Genomic DNA, 19,953 nt, shown 5'->3' on the forward strand with positions numbered 1-19,953 from the left:
AGGGACAAAAGATCCTAAATCCAAACCTAACAGAAGTAAGAGGAGATGGTTTACGGGTTTCATCTTAAACATCTGTACTGTTGTGACATTTGGAAACTTTCTTCCAGAGAGTTTGTTTTAATAGATGAACTAGGTAACCCGAAAGACCACTTGCTTTCTTTTTCCAACAATTTCAGATGTTTGTTTGAGATTTAGAATCATTTTCTTTATGGAAAGCTGCTTTTCAACGGCTGTAACGTTTACGGATGGATTTTCAAGGATGCGTACCTGTTGGAAACAAAGTTGTTGATAAAGGCTCGTGGGGAGAAGATGGAGATGGTAGAACTATTTGTTCAAATGTCCTGCAACTCAAAAAGGGATTTGTGACTCTTAGTGATGACTTGGGCTATTGATAATTGCTAATAGTGCAGATGCTATTTTTTCCTTAGCTTATTTAATTCTTTTCTTACCGGTTAAGCCTAATAATGCAGAAACAGTTCTGTCCTTCAGGTGTTTCAAAGCACTTAAATGGAGACCATGCCTTTCTCTTTTAAATATATTTTTTTTAACTTTGTTTTTAATAGGCAAAGCTACATCCTCTTCCAATCCTGGTAGCCCAGCGCCGGATTGGTACAAAGATTTTGTCACCGATGCAGATGCTGAAGTGTTGGAACATTCTGGGAAAATGGTGCTTCTCTTTGAAATTCTTCGAATGGCAGAGGAGCTTGGAGACAAAGTGTAAGCCAGCTCTAGAAATATTTGTAGTGACAGTATAAATGTGTTAGTCTGACAGCGTTCTTCGTTCAGTCTTCATAACGCTGTACCTCAGGTTTCTGAAGCGGATGCATGTGGTACATTTGGTTTTCAGTGAGTTTTCCCATACATGTGTGTGCTCCACCAAAGTCTTTCTCTGTGTCTAGAAAGGTTGTTTGTTTCAAAGTGCAGTATCAGAGTAAGGAGAGAAGAAAACTAAAGCAAGTCAATAATTAAAATAACCTCAGCGGTGAATTTTGTGTTTCCCTGTTCCTGTTTTCAGCCTAGTGTTTAGTCAGTCCCTAATATCTCTGGATTTGATAGAAGATTTTCTGGAGCTGGCCAACAGGGAGAAAACTGACAAAGAGAAGTCTCCTATTTATAAAGGTGAGTGTCACCTTGAACAGTGGCAAAGCTAATAACTCTTTTATAAGTCTCTATTCAGGCCAAAGGGAATGGATTTGAAATCCTTGTTTTCCTTAGAAGTGTTGTATGCTCTGTACTGTTCCTGAAGTTGGCAGGATTATTGGTCTTCTCTGCAGGTTCCGTTGTGGACTCCTCTGGTTTCGTTCTGTATCATCTATGCTTAATATAGTCTAAGCAGATGAAATGTTCATCATCTGAAAGGAGAGAAGGCATTTAGTTAAATTCTGTACAAAAGTGATGTTGTTCGCTGATGCGTGGCAAATTCTGAAGCTGCCTACTGGGAGAGAGATAGTGAAAGACAATCAGACTACTTTAAAACAGTGTGTAGAACATGCAAAATGTGAATTTAAGCATTATATGTACCGCAGTAGATTGTTTTATGGATTCATAAGGGAGCAAAGTGTTGAATTTATTATCCTAGTGATGCTCTAACGGCAATTTCTCACTAGCCAGACGTGTCCCCTGCGTAGGATGTTTCTTCTCTTTTCTCTGTGAGATCCTCCCAGAGCTCCTGATGATGCAGTTCTTTTTTATGTGAAGTTTCAGTTCCTAGTATGTGTTGTCTGAAGAATTCCTTTGAATCTGCCATTCCTTTCAAATATCTTATTCCTGGGCGTAAACACGTTGAACGGTAGCGTAAGAGAAATGTGGTTTAGTGGTACCAAAGCCATAGTTAATGAAGATTGCCAGTTATCTCTCTCCCACAGATTTATTGTTGAAGGAGCTGTTGCTCCTTGGCTTCTGAGCATTTGTCATCTTCAGATGTTACGAGCTGTCTGTATTTTATGGAGTTTTGCCTGTAGTCTGAGATAATGGTTTTTTCACTTGTGGTAGTTCTTTTGTTAAGCAATTAGACTATGTGTCGTAGCAAGAATCACCATATAGACACCTTCCTAACAGGACTCAACAATCTGTTTCTTGTAATTGGTTGTGTTAAACAGTGCTGTCTCCTAAAAAAAAAAAAGCTATTTTCTTTATAATTGATGGCACAGTGGGGTTCATTTTGTGTACATGTACTTTGATGGCCAAAGGAAATGAAAGGTTACTCGTGAATTGGGGAGGGAAGAAAACTTCTATCAGCTGTAATTATTTTCTTCCTCCATCTGGCAAGAAGTAACCATAACTCACAGGGTAATTAAACTCAAAAAGATTTTTCTGAATTTCAGTTCCAAAATGATTAGACCTTGACTTCTGAAATCTCCCTTTGAGCATTTACTTATGAATGATGTTTGTATGGGAGAGACTGACTTAGATTAATTGTGTAACATGAAACTACTCAGATCATTAGAAAAGCACAATTAGCACTATAATGCCTAAAGATGAGATCTAGTTACTTTTTTAAATTAACTTTGGCTCCAAGTTAAGGCATATCTATACACAAATGTGTATGTAGGGCTAGAAATAGTGCAAAATAAGAGGAACTCCCCCCAAAAGCTCAGATCTTTTCAAATGCTTCAATTAAAATTTAACCTTGGAACGTAATTTGATTATAAATTTGTATCTTTACATTCCAATCTGTATAAAACTGCTTTGAGGAGTTTCATTTAATATCAGTGGATCATTTTGTGAAGAATAAAAAAAATTCTTAAGGAGAAATGGATAGTGGTGGATGCCGGATACTTTTGTCAGCATAAAATGGCGTTGACAACATTTATTCTGCTTTTGACTCACTTTAGGCAAAATTGGTTTAGGGTTTCTCAGAGCTTTTGCCGGCTTGTGGACGATCGTTGTCATCCCGAAGGCAGTTGCTGTTACTTTCTGTTGTGTTATGTATTTTATATTTTGTTGTCCAAGCTTCTTGACATAATTTTCAAGGCGTGCCTGTGGCAAGCACCTATATCCTCCGAAAACGTTCTCTGTCTTGAATAACCTCTAGTCTTCTCCCAATGTTTTAAAATGTCAAGGGAATATATTTTGTATATATTTTGTATATTTTGTGTTCCGTATCTGTTCTTTCATCATTTAGAGAGTTGTGTATATCCAGTGTTATCAGTCTGGTTACTTAAGCAATCGGCATTTTAATAATGTGACTATTACCTTTATAGGTGAAGGAAAATGGTTCAGAAACATTGATTACTATCGCTTAGATGGTTCAACCACAGCTCAGTCAAGAAAGAAATGGGCTGAAGAATTTAATGATGAAACTAATGTGAGGTGAGATCTCTTCCGATATATATGCTTAATTTTCCCCCGTCTCTTTCTTTTGTTCCCTGTTTCTTTGTTACTTGTATTAGCTTAATGACCTCTTAAGGCTAGGCAAATAAATATCCCAATGTTGTCAGGTGCAGAACTTGCACCAAAAATACGCCACAACAATAGGTTTCTGGATTCCCGAGATTTCTTGCATTTGTCCTGATCAATACTTGCTCAGTGCTCTGTTTTCCTTCTCGTTTAGATTACAAGCACTTTGGATCAGAGACAGTCTTTTTATTACAATTACATAAAAGGCTATAAGGACTCGGGAAGGTCAGAGCCCTGTGGGGTCTGGCCAGGACAGAAGCACATAGCTCCCGTAGCGCTCTCCAGGATTGTCTCCCAGCCATCCACTGTTCACACAAGATGGGACTTTCCAGTCCGATTTGGATAGGTAGAGAGATATGAACTCGTACACAGTTAATGAAGTCAAGGAGCTTCTTCAGATTTGTTTAAAAATTAAAATATGTAGTTATGTTGCAGTCATTTATAATGTACAGGAAAAAAAAAAGTTAAGTGGAACAAAGCAATTTGAAACTAATTCATTAATACTCTGAAATAGTTTATTCTGTCAGGTATCTGTCAAGAGCTCACTTTGAGTTGAACCTGAGTGAGATGGTATTCAAACAAGCAGATATATCCAAGAGACTGTCATTCTAGAGTTATCCTGAAAGTTTGCTCGCCAGGAAAGAGTTTCAATAGCATGGGATATGCCTGTTTAAAATTATGCTTCCATTTGCTAGAACTAATTTTATTAGAGTTTGAAAATGCAAAACCGCAAATTTTTTTCTTACGCACCAGTTTTTGTTAACAGTTGATTTGCAAAAGGCCCCGATCTGTGTTTCTGGGGGCGTATGTTTTGCTAAAAGTGTGGTCCTTGTGAAATCTGCATCTGTTTTATGCTTAATACAGTATTTTAACGAAGTTGTTGAGCTCTTTCAGCGTATGAACAACTCCGCAGTAACACAGCAACATGGGAACAATAGTTGTTTTCCAAAATATTAACATTTTGGCAACTTTTCTGTGTTCCAGAGGCCGCTTGTTCATTATATCCACTAAAGCAGGTTCCCTCGGAATTAACCTCGTGGCTGCTAACAGAGTAATCATCTTCGATGCCTCTTGGAACCCATCGTACGACATCCAGAGTATTTTCAGGGTGTATCGCTTTGGGCAGAACAAACCTGTGTTTGTGTACAGGTTTTTGGCTCAGGTAGGTTTCTGTCTGATCATTTTTGTGATATTCTGGCCCTGCAATCAAATTTCTAGACTGTAACTGTTTGGACTGTAGCGATTTGGACTTGTGTTGAAGCCTGTAGTGGTCCACACTCACCCGGTCATCTTCCAGCCCTAACCTGATATTTGGGCCACTGAAAAAGCTCTTGAAGGCAAGATTGGTAAAATAAGTAACGACTGAAATTATTTCCTGTTAAGCCCACCTCGTCTGACACCGCGGAACACAAATCCTGGAATTCTAGCAGTGATTCACCCATCCAGACTCAGAATTCTCAGCTTCTTTAATTTGCACCCCACTGAAAATCTTCACTTGAATGGACTGCAGAGAGGACGGTGGTGGTTAGGCCGTAGGCTTGCTCGGCGTAGCTGTCTCCTGCAGACCCCTGGTCTGTGGGCCCCTGGTGGTCCCCGCAGGGAGCTAAAGAATTTTTTTATTTAAAGGCATTTGAAAACTTGTGTCGCACCCTGCAGATACTGAAGATGTGTCATAATTCTGGTGGGCGCTGGTCTGTGGCATTTTTTTTTAAGTATAATGCCGTGATTTCTGTCAGGAAGTATCTTCCTTCATCTTCTTCAGGTGTTACAGAGTAGACTGAAGACCTTTTCGCAGTAGCTGTACTTAACTCTTGATCGAGTCACTATTTACTTGCCACCTTAAGTAGATCACTCTTTGTAACACGTTACTGTCAAACGCGGGGGTTTTTCTTCAGACTTCAGTCTATTTTTGTAATTTTTGATGTGCACTTTTGAACTGTTGATATCCTTTTTAAATTACGATGTTCGGAACAGGCTGTGCTGTTTTCGTACTTCTCATAGTCATTGTCTTTTTTTTTAAAGTAATTTTCCTTTTTTCATCAAGGATCTAATTTTTTCATACACAGCTGTGATGAATTAGACTTGACTGCTTCCCTTCCCTTCTCACCCCGGTGGTACGGTATCTGTTTTCCTTTTTACAGGCTGCTCAAAGCAGCAAAATAAGGTACACGCTGTGGAAATTGCCATTTCTTTATCATAATCCTACTTTGGGGAATTGAAGCAAAAATGGATCTCTTCGAAACACTACTGAAAAAATACATTTCTTGCTCTAGTCAATAGCTGGATGACATCTGTCACCTGCACAACTCACATTACTTTGTTTGCTTCCAGGAGGGTTTTTTGGGATTCTTTGGGGTTTTTTCCTAAGTAGACAAAGCATTTTCAGGTAAATTTGTAGATACGGGGTCAAAGAAATGAGGAAAACAGCACCCTTGGGTGGTTGTTCTAGCTCTTTCATATCCATTAATTCTTTTCCTACATGACAAGAAGGTCCAGTATTTGTATGAAAGAGAGTGTCTTTGATTTTTAGGGAACGATGGAAGATAAGATCTATGATCGTCAGGTGACAAAGCAGTCGTTGTCCTTCCGGGTGGTCGACCAACAGCAAGTGGAACGTCATTTTACTATGAATGAACTTACAGAGCTGTACACTTTTGAGCCAGATTTGCTGGATGATCCTAATTCAGAAAAGAAAAAGAAGAGAGATACACCGATGTTGCCAAAAGTAAGTAGATGCGCATCACTAGGAACTATATGCTATAAAAAAACCTTAAATCTTTTTAAGGACGTGGGGTGTTTGATCTTGGAAGGAGAAGAGTGCTGTGCTTTCACTTCAGAGCAGTATTTTCACTTTTGAGTGGAGGTGAATAGCAGGTAACACAATAAAATACGTCATGAATACACTGGATGGTTTAATGAGCTAGATAATGAGTTTCCCTTCAATGTCATTGGCAGTATAAGAAAAAGATCTTTCGTTAAAAGACAAAAAATTTAAATCAGAACAAACCAACCCACTTTTTCACGCCGTTTGGGTGAATACAAGTTGCACTGCAGGAAACCCTGGAAGCCAAGATTCCGATTAACGTCTCGGTGGGCGCTGGCGAGACCTGGTGTTACCTCGGTTTGTGGTAACAAACCTGTGAGGTCATTCAAGGCCCGGTTTTTATCTGCCTAGGTAAGGCTTCGTAAGAGCCAAAGTAATCCGTGCTCTCCTTTGCCAAGCCTTCTTGGTTTTTAGTTCCTTATTTAACCCTTCTAGTAGGGACCATTAATAGAGATACAGCGGAGATCATTTGGAAGAAGTTGCCCTTATTTACTCTTTAAGTGAGGAAGATTGGACAAGCGAAGGTTTTTGTAATCTATTTTTAGTGCTGCCGGTAGGAGCAGAGACCAGTGACATTTTTGTAGACAATCATTTACACAACTCAGCGAGAATGCTGGCGTTCTGTACTCTGAGATAATACGAAGTAGTGATGTCAGACCTTTTTCCAGCTGGTGGTAAAGGAACTTTTAGGAGCGCAGTGGTTTGTTTTCACTGCGTTCTGCCTAAATCTGTTTGTAGTGGATGTGATGTGTGTAGTAGTGGTTCGTTGTCACTGCTCTGTGTAGTAGTGGTTCACTACCCTGTGTGATATTTAGGGAACCAAAAAATTCAGGAACTGAATTTAAAAATAAGAACTACAACTTTTACAGTCAGGCAGGAGTATTCTCTCATGGGAAAGAAGAATTCATTCCGTTATTCTTTTACTGGTTAAATTTCTGAGTTACTCCTGTGTTAGTTCCTTATACAGTGTCTGGGTTTGCGAGGGAGGTTTTCCAGTTTGCAAATCTGTTAATTTCCAAGGAAAAGCTGCATGTTTCCCGTTCTAGAATATCTGTAGACCACTGTAATATAATCAATTGTGGTCAGGCACCACAATGGCATTCTGAATAGTTGAGCCATTCTCTGAGACAGGCTATTAGACCACCTACAGTGTCGGTGCAGCTGCTGGGGGGATTTAGGAAGTGTTAGCCCTGTAAGTTAGTCACTGTTACACATGCATTTTAAAACCCTTGGAAACAAACTTTAATGACTGTATCTAACCTCTTTTTACGACAGTGTTTCTCACTGTGAGCAGTAGATTGTGGATAACTGAAAATTTTATTCTACCCTTTTACGACGCACATTTTTATTTTGGCATATTCATTTTTTTCACCACCTGAAACATCTTCCTTTAGGTTGTAATTCATAGCATTTAATTTATCTTTTTTAATGTTCTTACTTATTTTATGCCATGTACATTTATGCTCCCACAAACTCACAGCTAATGCATGACCATTTGCTGCTGCTGCTTATTTTTAAGAAAAATAAGTCAAAAAGCTATGGAGCAACTGAGTATGTTTTCTCAAAGCATTGATCAATCCAATGCAATAATTACTCTTTGAAAGTTACTTGTTTTGTTTTACAAAAGTAAATCAACTAGTGAATGAAATGTAATGAAAAGAGGAAGTTTATAAACTCCAAATCTACTCTCATTCGGTTTTGAGCACTAAGTTTCACACTAATTCCCTTCCAACCATCGGTGTAAGGTTCATGTAAGTTAAGTTGAATACAAGCTTTTAAGCAAGTCCCTGGCTGTAAATAGAGCAAGTCTGTGTACTGGAATTCCCTTTGGATTTTTCATGGTTTTAGCAAATGGTACTGAATGGAATTTCATCCTTTTAAAGATGTGCATCTTAGTACATCCTGTGTGCAAATTTCTAATCCCTTTTTTTTTTATTTGTTGGTTGAAAAGGCTGTAAACCATCAGGTAGATCCATCGTATTCTAGCAGTTCCTGTGTGTGTTTGTTGAAAGCAAGGCTTTGCATTCCTGGTAGCCTCACAGAGTATGGGAAGCTAGCCACTAACCTCCAGAGGCTCCTACCCTTTCTTTGTCCCCCCTGAATTAGTCTTGGCCGTGAGGAAGAACCACGCTGAGTCCCTCAGCTCCCGCCGAAGCTGGGAGTGGAGCGCTGCAGGTCTGAGGTGTCGTAGGAAGGACGTGACTCCCAACGCGGGTGGGCAGGGGGGCCCGTGGCATGCGTGGGACCTGGGGCTTTCTTGTGTCCCGCGTATAGCTGTGGTGAAAACCTCTTTGAAATGTTAGAGGAGGGGGAAGGTGTTTCTAGGAGTGTTAATAAAAATCAGTAGCTCTCATCGTGGAAATCCTGGTTGGCTCAGCCAAGGAAGAATGCCAAGCCAACAGTGACATCTGAGGTGACTTCTCTGCTGGCTTGGCACTGCCCTGCCCTGCCTGGATGAACAGTGCTTAGCACCAAGGTGGTAACTGTCCCAGAGGAATTTAGAGTGGAGAACTGTTTCATTTGGTACTTATGTTTACTAATTTGATGATTTTAAAGTTATTTTTGGCTGCATTTGTCTTCCCTGTGAAGCTCAGCTGATGGGGATACTTTAATTTTATCACAGTTAGGTTCTTGCCTTTGCACACAAAGCTGAGCTAGTCCAGTGGTTGCAGGGACTCCTTCCTTGATTCCTGGGATTTGTTTGATTTGTGGCTCGTGCCTTATTTACAGTATTGTACAGTTCACTCTTATGTTTTATTTCCTATTCTGTCTTTTTTTGGACTATCCAACTCTCTAAAATCCTACGTAAAGAATCAGAAACAAGTGTCAGCTGTAGGAAATACTGCAGCGCATGTTACTCTCGAAATTGTGTGAGGTTATCCATTCCGAAAGTTAACCATTCCTTATTGCGATGTAATTTTAGCAGAGATGCGTGAATTAGCTTTATAATCGTGAAACTTCTTAACAATTAAATTAATTCAACGACATCCTCATAGCGTTTTTTTAAAGTTGATTAAAAAGACTTTCTGCTTTTTGAAAACATTTTGTTGTAACATCGATTAATTACACAGCATTTGGAGGTTAACATTTTCTTCGAGATCGTGTTGCGTGATACTCTGGTGCCTTGTTCCTGGGAGGTTCAGCGCACCCGACCTGATCTCAGCAGCTCTCAGCTGGAAACAAAGGCCACTAAAACTTTACCTGTATTACTCTTCCATCATTGAGCTGCCTACCCCTTGCTTACAAAGACTGAGCTGTTCCTTTATAATTAGCAGCGAAGCAAAATGGGCGTTTAGGCTAAAAGAAGGCTTTAATTCTGCCTTTTACAGGTTTGGTGGGTAATTGTCTCTCTTTGTCTTCAGGCCTCTTTTATGTCTTCAAAGCATAGTCTGTTGAACTGTGTTTTCCCTGTGTGATTTTGCTGTTGTGCAGACAGCAAGGGAAGGGATTACCGTTGTGATCCTTAGCCTTGGTGAGACATGCACGGTAAAACCCCGAAAATATACTGAAAGTGTCAAGTGGAGATACAGGCAGCTCTGAAAGGGCGGATTCCTCAGAACGTGGGTACAAAGATGTTCAAAAATACTCATTTTAGAATGGATCCCTTCCAAACATGAGGGAATTCTGAGTGGGAATTAGGTGAAATGCTTTCCGTCTTCTCTCCAACCGTCTTAAGCATGAATGTGGAAAATCCTGGAGGGGTAATAGGTTTTCTGCTGGGTATCTGCTCAGCCAGCCAACTTCATGACTTCAGTGATGCCCCGCAGTAGGAAGGTCCTTTAGGTGTCCAGCCAGGAATCGGGAATGTTGAGGAGGAGCAATTCAGGGCTGAGCGTTAGGTTTTTCTTGTAACTCCTGGTTTTAACACACTTTTCAACTTCTTCGATGTCAGAAAAAAATGTGGTTTAATTATTTCGGTCTTAATGGATTAGGAGAATTCATTCTATATTGTTTTAAAAGTCAGAAGCAAAGCTGTTATGTGAGTGAAGAAACAAATACTACTTGGTTTTTAAAATAGATGCTTGAGAATTTTGTTTTTGCCATAATCCGAGTTTCAGTCAAAGACCGGTTTTCTCAGAAGGTGTCGTTAAGGGGGAGGAGAAGATGCTGAATGTTGCTGTTTTATATAACAAGTCGCACGGCAAATGTGCAGCATGTAGTTTTCCTGGAAGCTTATCAAAGTTTCACGTCACGTGTAAATTTTAGCAGCAGTTTTCTGCCCTTTGCGGTCTGAACAAGCCCTTGGGAGTGCTGAGGAGTCGGTGCGTAGGCTTCTCGGGGAGAAAATGCCTATTGCCCTGCAACCGTAACTTCATAGTGCCATTTCTCTGCCCTTACCCCTCTGAAACAGCTTCTGCGTCTTGAACGATGTAAATACTTGGGTTTAACAGAATATTTTTATTATGGATGTTGTTCATATGAATTATTAAACTAGTCTTAACTTCCACTGCTTGATTTCATTCATCCGCTGTCCCCGCAGAGTTGAAGAGGACTGCCTTAGAAATTGAGTCCACAACAGATGGATTGGGTGTCTTAAGACATCTCTTAACTCCTCAGTCAATTTTCCTCTATTTCAGTACAGAAATAATCGCTGTGTGTAGGCCGTGAAGCTTTATGCAAATGTGGTGACTTGGTGTCTGAGACAGACTAAAGGCAAAAGCAGGTTTTGTTGTCACTTCTGTAGAGTAGCAGTTCCAAAGGGAAAGGTGGTGTGAAGTGAGAGAATTCTGTTTGATGTTTTACGATTGTCTTTCAGGTGTTACATGTTACTTTGCTCTGAATTTAGCAGTGGATCTGGAGCCTTTTTGAAATTAATGTGATTTCTGACTGGGCTATTGTTTGGGGGGTTTTAAAGTAGGTTCTCCCAGACTCTTAACACTCAGCTACCGAAGGGCTGTATACTGGGGTGGACTGGGCTGATAGGTAGCTAATGGGAAGAAGCCTTTTCACCACAAACACTGCGCGCTGGGCTCGGCGATAAGCGCCGTACTCGTGGCTTACCTCGGGCAGCGCGATCCGTAGTTCGGAGCGGTGTGGGTGAGGTAGGAGCTGGACAAAGACAAATTGAGGGGCTCTGCGTGTCCCTCGGAGCTGGTACTGTTGCACCCTCTGTTCCTTGCTTGTCCTTCCCCACATCAGCGTGTCCAGGGGGTTAGAGTTGCAGTCCCGTTTTTATGTGAAGTGAAAACTTGACTCAGCTGAGGTCATGTAATGCAGATTGGAAAAGCAGATTAAAATAATAGTTCAGATTCAGTTGGATGTAGTATATTGTTATTTTATACTGCCTCAGGACACAGCCAGGGCATGTGTTTTACTGTGCTTCGGTTCTAGGGGACAATTCTGTGAATTTTGGAAGGCTGTTGATCTCAGAATCGGAAGAATTTGATGCTTATTTAAACCTATTTTTGTTTTTAACCTTGGTATTAAATGTTCAATTGGTTGAGAAAAACTTGTACGTGAATTACAACATAACTCGCATTCCTTTGTGGAAGATTTCCTTTCTAATACATTTATCTCTCCATAGCATTTAATTTCCGTCAGGATTTTAAAAAGACAAACCTTTTTTTAAAAAAAATTCAAAGCCTTTTTTCACTATCTCTTCATTCACCAGGATTTCAGCTTAAAGCTTATAAACCAGTTGATAATTTGTTCTATCAAGAAGCTAAACAAATGAAAAGGATTACTTATTCAGATTGATTTTTGTGTGTGTGTGTAAGGTGAATTTATTATTTGTTTCATTGTAAAATTACAGAAACTAAGCGGCAGTACCTTCCATATCTCAGTTTTCAAGCTCCATCATTAAAGTTAATGCAAAATAAAGTTTAGACAAAGAAAAGCAAACACACAGTTGGATGTAATTTAAACCACATTTTGAAGACTGCGTTGGCTAAGTGAGTGTGGATTATATTCCAGTATTGTTTTCAATAATAGTGTTACCATGGAAATCAATGCATATGCATGTCCAGGAACCCTCCACGCGCTGATGTACAGCCACGGTATGCTGAGAGCGCTTCAGCCGTGGCAGCTCACTTTTGTAATATCTTCTTGACTTTTTCACCCACTTCATCTGGATGGTTTCATCATAGCCTGTTACTGCATCCCTTTCGCTCTCTGCCTTCTCTCCCACCGCCCCAAAAATACCATTAGTATTTTACATGTATTCACAAATATCTTGTGCCCGTTAGTCGTGCGGATATTCCATTGACTATTTTGTTGAGGAGTGGGCTACGAAAGCTTTGATTCACGTTTAGGGAGACCAGAGAGTAGAAGGATGAACCAGAAACTAGTTTATGTAATGGGTTAACTTAATTGAGTGTTAAACACGCACAGAACCAAGCGACGTTCTGTAGCTGCTGTGACAAAACCACTGGTCAGCACTTCCACGGGCAGTTCCCCGTGTTGTTGCAAAAATCTGTTTCCTTGTGGGTACAAGCCATTCTTTCCCAGCATTCTTCGATCTAGACTATAAAATGTCAGGGTAGGACAGTTCCTGTTCCTGTTGGTACAAACGCTGAGCAGAATAAGGGCACGACGTGGGGTCTGTAGGTATTCGTACGATTCGACTGCAAAAAGTATATTTGGTGTATTCTCTCTAATTTCAGGAGTGGTCCAAAAGTTCAATGAGATAAAGTTGTGGGGGGTTTTTTTATGATGAATCTTAGGCTGACTGCTGAGCTGTATTGGAGCTTGCTTATATATCAGTACAGACACGTGTATAGAGGCTGTCAGTGTGCCTGTGAACAAACCCCTCACAACAGTTTGCCGTTATAAAGGACACTGTAAATACTTCGGTTATCCTTAAAAGCAATTAAGCATTAGGGGGTTTGTGGAATATAGAGATCTAAATTGCAGATCAAACCCAGTTCATAGCGGTGATCTGACCTTTCTTAGGCCAGAGGGGTGGGGACTGTTATCTCGGTGTGTATCTTAACAGCTTTAAGAAAGCAGGTTTTTCTGTCGAATGCCGATGGACAGTTGATGGACAGAAGTATCACTTAGTGTTCTGAATCCAGCAGAGGTGCTCTTTGTGTGCTACAGATGCAGATTATTGGTAGGTCCTCTCAGGTATCCAGCCGAAGCTGGAAAAAGGAAAAACCATGGAGCACATTCCATTCTTTTTAGGTTCTAAAACTGCGTTTATTGTTGTGGAATCCGAGTGCATTCCTGTGGTTCGTTAAGTGACTGGACTGTCATCCCTGTAACAGATTGTTAATCCATTACCCTCCCTCTGAGGAGAAGTGTACTGTTGAGTTATTTTTTTTAGCTCCATTTCGCTGTGAAGTGCTCTGAGCTGCTCCTTGTGGAACTGGTCAAAGCAGCAGGTTAGGTGTGCCCAAAGAGTAACCGTAGTAGAGCTACCGAGTGACTTCTCGTTTGTTCTGTCTTCCTTCAAACAGGATACAATTCTGGCAGAATTGCTTCAAATCAATAAAGAGTATATAGTTGGGTATCACGAACACGATTCCCTCCTGGACCATAAGGAGGAAGAGGAGCTCACTGAAGAAGAAAGGAAGGCAGCATGGGCAGAATATGAAGCAGAAAAGAAGGTAAAGCTCTGTGATCAGGTTTACCTATAGGAAAGGAATTCCAGATTGAAGCCCTGCTTGCCTTTTCAGTTTGTTTTGGGGAAATTAACTTTCTTATAGGCCAAGAAACGGATTGGTAAAGCGAATTTTGGCATATGAAGAATGGAGATACCGTGTCTCGTTTGCTCTTTCAGTGCTGGTCTTTTGGGTGTATTTTCTTCGTTGCTTTCATTTAAAAGTTACTTTCTGCTTTTACACACGCAATTTTTTCTGTGTCGTAATAAAACTCAACTGGTGTCCTGTGTAATACCCCTCTCTTACCATTTGAGGGAAATTTCTAGCTCTATTAAAGGTATACCATTGATTTCAGAATTTTTTGCCACAATCCTATGACCATATAAGCATCTGCCAGAAAAAAAGCTTGCTTTTTTTTTTTTACTGTTATTCCCTGTGTCTTGTTTATTTGATATTTAAGCAGGTGGTAGAATGAAGAAAATTTTAAATTGGCTGCAGGTTTGGGATTTTTTTTTACTGTAAAAGGAATATGATAGCTTGGTGTAACTGGAGTCTAATAGCAGAAGATTCCTGGAAAGGCAAAGTGTAGTATTCAGATCTGGTCAGTAATCAGAAAGTACAAAAAGTGGAGGTATAAATCGCTACTGACCATCTCGAGTGAACAAATGACAAATGAAATGGAGTATTAGGAGAAGGTTTGGTGAGGGAGAGGAAATAGGAAGATGGAGTACAGTAAGCACTGACATTGCCCTCCTCGTGTGGGAGCTGAGCTTTATGTTCCTGGCAGTAAATTATGCATTTCACTCTTCACAATTTGATTACAGTCAGGTCAAACTCAACATTAGGTTGCAATATAAATTTTATATTGCAATTTGCAATATAAAAAATGCATCTTAAACCACTTAGGATATACTAATAAACCTTGCTCTTTTTTTTTTTTTTCCCTTAGCATAGCAAATAATTATAATTCAGCTCAACTCCCGTATTCCTCAAGACTAGAACTTAGGTTCCTCTATAATTAAAATGTCCTTCTGAATTGAGGTTTGGAAAGGATCTTCCGTTGAGCGGGAGAGGTTGGCTTTCACGCAACGTACGGTGCTTGTAGGCTTCTCTGAGGGCCGATTTGTCTGCGGGTGGTACTTCGTGGGCTGTTAGAGAAAACCGCAAACTACCAGTTACACAAATAAAAGCTCATTTTGTGTTTTTCAGGGCTTGACTATGCGCTTCAACATGCCGACTGGGACCAATATGCTTCCTACAAATTTCAACTCTCAAACACCGTATATTCCTTTCAATTTGGGTGCTCTGTCAGCAATGAGTAATCAGCAGCTGGAGGTAAGTAGCAATCCAAGTCGTGTAACATCTCTGTGGTGCTGGAAGCGGCGTGGGTTTTTCCATCCCAAATAATGGATAATGTCATTCTTACGTATCTTGATATTTATGTAATTGGATCCTGGCTTTAATGGGGGGGGGGTGTGTGGATTGAAGTCTTAACTTGTGTGCGTGTAAACCTGTATCTGCGTAGTATCTCAGGGCTCTGGAAGGTCACTGCATTCCTTGCAGACATTAATTACCACAGCTAGCTTTCTGGCTCCATCTGTCTTCTCTCCGAGGAGGAACGGGAGAGAGGAAGGCGTGCGCCGTTCCTCCGTTACCTCAGGCCTCGGTTTGCCGCCTCAGCCGGAGTAGCGGAGGGCGTTTGTGCCGAATGAGGTGCCAGGCTGTAAACTGCAGAGGTTGAAGCACAGTTGTCTTATGACACCCGCTAGCATCTTGGTGAGGAGTGTGTGCTGGAGGGCTGAAAACCTCCAACGGAGTGTGCAAATCAGGGGGCCCCACGTTGAATGTACCTGAGGAATAACACGCAGCGTATGCCAGGATTATGCTAAGATAGATAATTTAGCGCAATAGGTAATATTTTGAGCAACGCGGAATGAGTTGGGAGTGTAACGTCATCAGAGTCAATATTGCAGGAAATTTGCCTGGGTTGGAAGCACAGCACTCCTGGGGTGATCTGAAAACCTTTGGGTACAAAAGCGGGTTTTTATAAACACTGCCTGCTGTACAGGTTGGCGGATTTATACACGCTGTTCGCTGGCTCTAGGCCGACGTTCGGTTGTGTGGAAGCTTAGACTCACTGACTTGTGCAAATTGGGAGAAAAAAGTAATTAAAGTCTAGGTACATAAGGCAAAGATGAAGAAAACTTACCGAAGGTTGGCGAAGGAACGCGTTCTTTGTATCTGTGCTTTATAATTCATTTTCTGGTGTTATTCCAGGACCTTATTAATCAAGGAAGAGAGAAAGTTGTGGAAGCAACCAACAGCGTAACTGCAGCAAGAATTCAGCCCCTTGAAGATATCATTTCAACCATAGTGAGTGAAATGGGTCACTGTAGGTTTACATCAAGAGATGGGGCAATGTTAAACGTACCAGACAAAGACATTGCTCTTGTGTATGGTCATTCAGCTAATTAATTGCATTATTAATGAATATAATTTCCAGTTTGTATTGATCTTGATTCCTGCAGCTTGCAGTAACCTTTAATGGTATCTGGATGACATACGGAGCCTCAGAGGACTAGCAGTTTAGAGCCGTAATTATTTGCTGTGCTCTGAAAATGCTGATTTTCCACAAATGAGAGTACTAATTGTCCACAGATAAGGTGTATTTCCTGTATCTTGTCCTTATCGATCTACCTTGGGCTGCCACGTGCCTCGCTGTGAATAATCTAGAGGTGCCTTACCTTAATTAGCAGTTAGGAGATCTGATAACTCATAGTTCTGGTGCTGGTGAAGTATAATTTTGCATTTACTGGGAACTGGGCTGTGTTTTAACTCTTGACGCCGCTCTGAGTATAACGCAAACCCTAAGTTCCCAGTAAGCTTTTGTTGAAATGACTGGTGCCAAGAAGGTTTGGTGGTTTGTTTTTTTTTCCCTTTTCAGTGGAAAGAAAACGTAACACTCACAGAGAGCCAAGTCCAGGCCCTGGCACTGAGCAGGCAGGCAAGCCAGGAGCTTGATGTCAAGCGCCGAGAAGCCATCTACAACGATGTCCTTACTAAACAGCAGATGGTAACGTACCTAACGCTTGTTCGATCGACTGTTTGAATGGGGATGTCGAGTGTGGAAGCTTTGCGTGTGTTCAGAAACCAGAAGTGTGAGTTTGGGTACGTCAACACGTCTGCACCGAGTGCGTGTGTCAGTGGGCCGGGCGCGGGCGGGCGTTGTGAGCACCAGGAGATGCGGCTTCTGCGGCGTGTTGCATCGCGTGGCTCAGCCTCCTCGAAGGAGGCTCCAGAAGTTCATTTAAAAAAAACCAAACCAAAACAAACGCTCGCCAGATTTTTCTGTTGAGGTCGTTTTCTTGAAGGTCCTGAGGCTTAAAGAGGAATCTGACGCCCAGAGCTCAGAAAGCAGCGCGGGAAACACACACCTTAGGAAGGAAGGGGCAGGTTTTTATTAGCTTAGAATGACTTTGCAAAGTCTGAATGTTGCCCAGATGTGCCGAAGGGAAGGGTTGTCTCCGAGGGAAACAAACGTTCAGGGACAGCCTGCACGCAGGAGAGAAATGGCACCTGACGGACCCTGTTGCGGCTTGTGCCTGGGAATAATTGCACGGGGTGGCGCGTGTTGCCGTAGCAACTCACCCCGGTGCTGCGTGCTGTCCGTACAGGTCGTTCGTTGGGAGAACGTCGTTCTGAGCGGTGTCCCTGACCGGTTCCTGCAGGAATCGGGAATTACCGTCACGGCGGTGATGGTGGTGACACGGGGGGCTCTTGCCCTTCGGCCACCGCCGGCCCTCACAGGTGGATTTTTTAACTCTGAACTCGCTGCTTGCAGCGCCGGGGCGGGTCGTGCACTGACGGCAGCTCTGCTTTCCCTCCGCAGTTGATCAGTTGTGTTCAGAGGATCCTGATGAACAGAAGGCTCCAGCAGCAGTACAATCAGCAGCAGCAGCAGCAGATGTCTTACCAGCAAGCAGCAATGAGTCACCTCATGATGCCAAAGCCTCCCAATTTAATCATGAATCCTTCTAACTACCAACAGATAGATATGAGAGGAATGTATCAGTCAATGTCTGGCGGTATGCAGCCACCACCGTTACAACGAGCACCGCCCCCAATGAGAGGCAAAAATCCAGGGCCTTCCCAAGGGAAATCAATGTGATTTTGCACTAAAAGCCTAAAGGATTGTTAAAATCAGAGAAAGAACTTTTATTTTTTTAGGAATCAATGGCTTAACAGAACTCAACTGTAAAAAAAAAAAAATAAAAAAGGAAAAAAAAGGACAAAAAAAAAGACAAAAAAAAAAAGAAGTTTGGTTGGTCCCCTTAAATGCCATGTTCCATGTTAGTGTTCCAGCTTTGTTTAAACAGGACACAATGTTTTCCCTGTTGTCGGTGATGTTGCCTAGAATCTTCTTACATACGTTGAGTCCAGGAGATAACAAGTTGTTTTCAGTGAAAACAAGTCCTCCCATACCAGTAGCATCTCCACAGGTTTCCTGTCTAAACTCCTGTGCTTGCTTTTAGTAGCCGCGAAGCCGCCATCAGATCTGAGAAGCTGAGGAAGGGCCGCAGGTCTGTGTGTTTCAGTGAATCATATGTGAATTGCCAGCAGCTGAGTTCTTGATGAGAGTTGATTCCTCAAATTATGGAATACTTTTCTGCTTACCCCTTTTCCTTGCGTTAGCGGGAATAGTCTGACAGAAATAGTCTAGTTGCCTTTTGACTGAGGTCTGGACTCATCCGACGTCATCTGTGCTGAACGGAACAGAACTGAAAATACTCTTTGACACAGAATTGGGTGCAATATTCTGAACTACTACTGCTCTGATTTTGAGTCGTGCAGTTAAACGGAAACTGTGTACACAGCCTTAAATAGTGACTCGGGGAAGGCGGCGGTTCCTCCCCAGTCTTCTGCCATTCTTTATTTTCAGTTTTCTGTGACGGAATAACAGCTGGTGATCCGAGAGCTGGAGGTGTTTTTCCTTCACGCGCTGATTTGCTCTGTTCGGAGTCCGATACGAAGCACATTGCTGTTAACTCCTTAATGCTGGTGCTACTGTCCTTCCCCATTGCCGGCAATGGGAGACGGGCCAAGACGATTCAATTCCTGGTATTTGGGGGGTTAAAGTCGTGGTGGTGGCCGGGGTCAAAACCCCATTCCATAAAAATTTCAAAATGGCAGAACCAGGGCTGATTTAAAACCACTACAAAGAAAGTGCTGTAGCAACCTCCGGAGCTGCCAGAAGAGTGAAATAACTTTTCCTCTTTTAGATCAGAGTTTTCGTTACGCACTCCTCCCCCCTTCCCTTTCGTTGCTGTGAAACGTGAGGTAGTACACAAAAGAGCTTGATTATTTTTTGTTTTGGGGTTTTGGTTTGGTTTTTTTTCTCTTCCGTAGACCAGAGGTTGAGTTCTGGTTTGGTAGGTATCGTTAGCACTCTCGTTACCCGCGCTTCTCGTACTTGTGAAGATCTAATTAAATACAAATAGGACTTTTCTTTGAATATCGTTTGGTTGTTTCTTCCCCCCCCCCCCCCCCCCCCCCCGCCCCCAAAAAAAGAAGTTTTATCATCTGGGGGTAAAAGTAAGTGACAGGAACATTTGAGGCAACGGCGTATCGACCACAGAGAACTCTGGAGAAGCGGTCGGACGGAGGCGTTTGCTCCAGATGTTGCCGGACTCTTCTGACTTGCTGACGTGAACTAAAATTGTTTTGGTTTCTGGAAAGTTTCTTGCAGGAGTTTGAGTTCTTGCCCTGAATGGACAAGTGGGTTTTGCATCTAAAGATGCAAATCTCACGCGATGTTTCATTTTGTGATTGAAGCTTGTGATCCGAACGGAGTTTGTTTGTTCTGTTGCAAAAGCAGCGAACAAGTTGCTGTCTTGGACTCTTTTATCACAAGATACCACGAAAGAACCTCAGTGTGTTCTAGGGCTTTGCCAGCTCTACAATTCAATTTAATCGGGGGGGAGGGGAGCGAAGAGAGACGCATTCACACTAGAAGAAAGAAAACGTGAGACTTTGAGACAAACATTTGAAGGCAAATGTACTCTGGGCAACTCTCACCGCTATTCCTACGTGTTGTGAGTAAGAGCAATCCTTTCTGCCAAACCTGGGAATGTTCAATGGAGTTTTACAGCAACTCAAAGACTTAAATGTGGAAGTTTTAGGCAACATTTA

General features: G+C 41.7%; 1 protein-coding gene across 1 annotated transcript in view; it reads left to right on the plus strand.

Annotated features, from left to right (window-relative positions):
* The window catches only part of ATRX (ATRX chromatin remodeler), an 84,064-nt gene extending 64,768 nt beyond the window's left edge, over positions 1–19,296 (plus strand). Inside the window, exons 26-35 of the mRNA XM_086470216.1 lie at positions 564–717; positions 1,016–1,119; positions 3,204–3,312; positions 4,384–4,561; positions 5,930–6,124; positions 13,621–13,770; positions 14,974–15,099; positions 16,042–16,137; positions 16,709–16,837; positions 17,654–19,296. Coding sequence (XP_086326342.1) covers positions 564–717; positions 1,016–1,119; positions 3,204–3,312; positions 4,384–4,561; positions 5,930–6,124; positions 13,621–13,770; positions 14,974–15,099; positions 16,042–16,137; positions 16,709–16,837; positions 17,654–17,932 — 1,520 coding nt within the window. The 3' untranslated portion in view covers positions 17,933–19,296. The remainder of the gene's footprint in view (positions 1–563; positions 718–1,015; positions 1,120–3,203; positions 3,313–4,383; positions 4,562–5,929; positions 6,125–13,620; positions 13,771–14,973; positions 15,100–16,041; positions 16,138–16,708; positions 16,838–17,653) is intronic.
* Positions 19,297–19,953: the final 657 nt, after the last annotated feature.

Source organism: Leptosomus discolor, chromosome 9 (genome assembly GCF_034619465.1).
Source record: "Leptosomus discolor isolate bLepDis1 chromosome 9, bLepDis1.hap2, whole genome shotgun sequence".
NCBI lineage: Eukaryota > Metazoa > Chordata > Aves > Leptosomiformes > Leptosomidae > Leptosomus > Leptosomus discolor.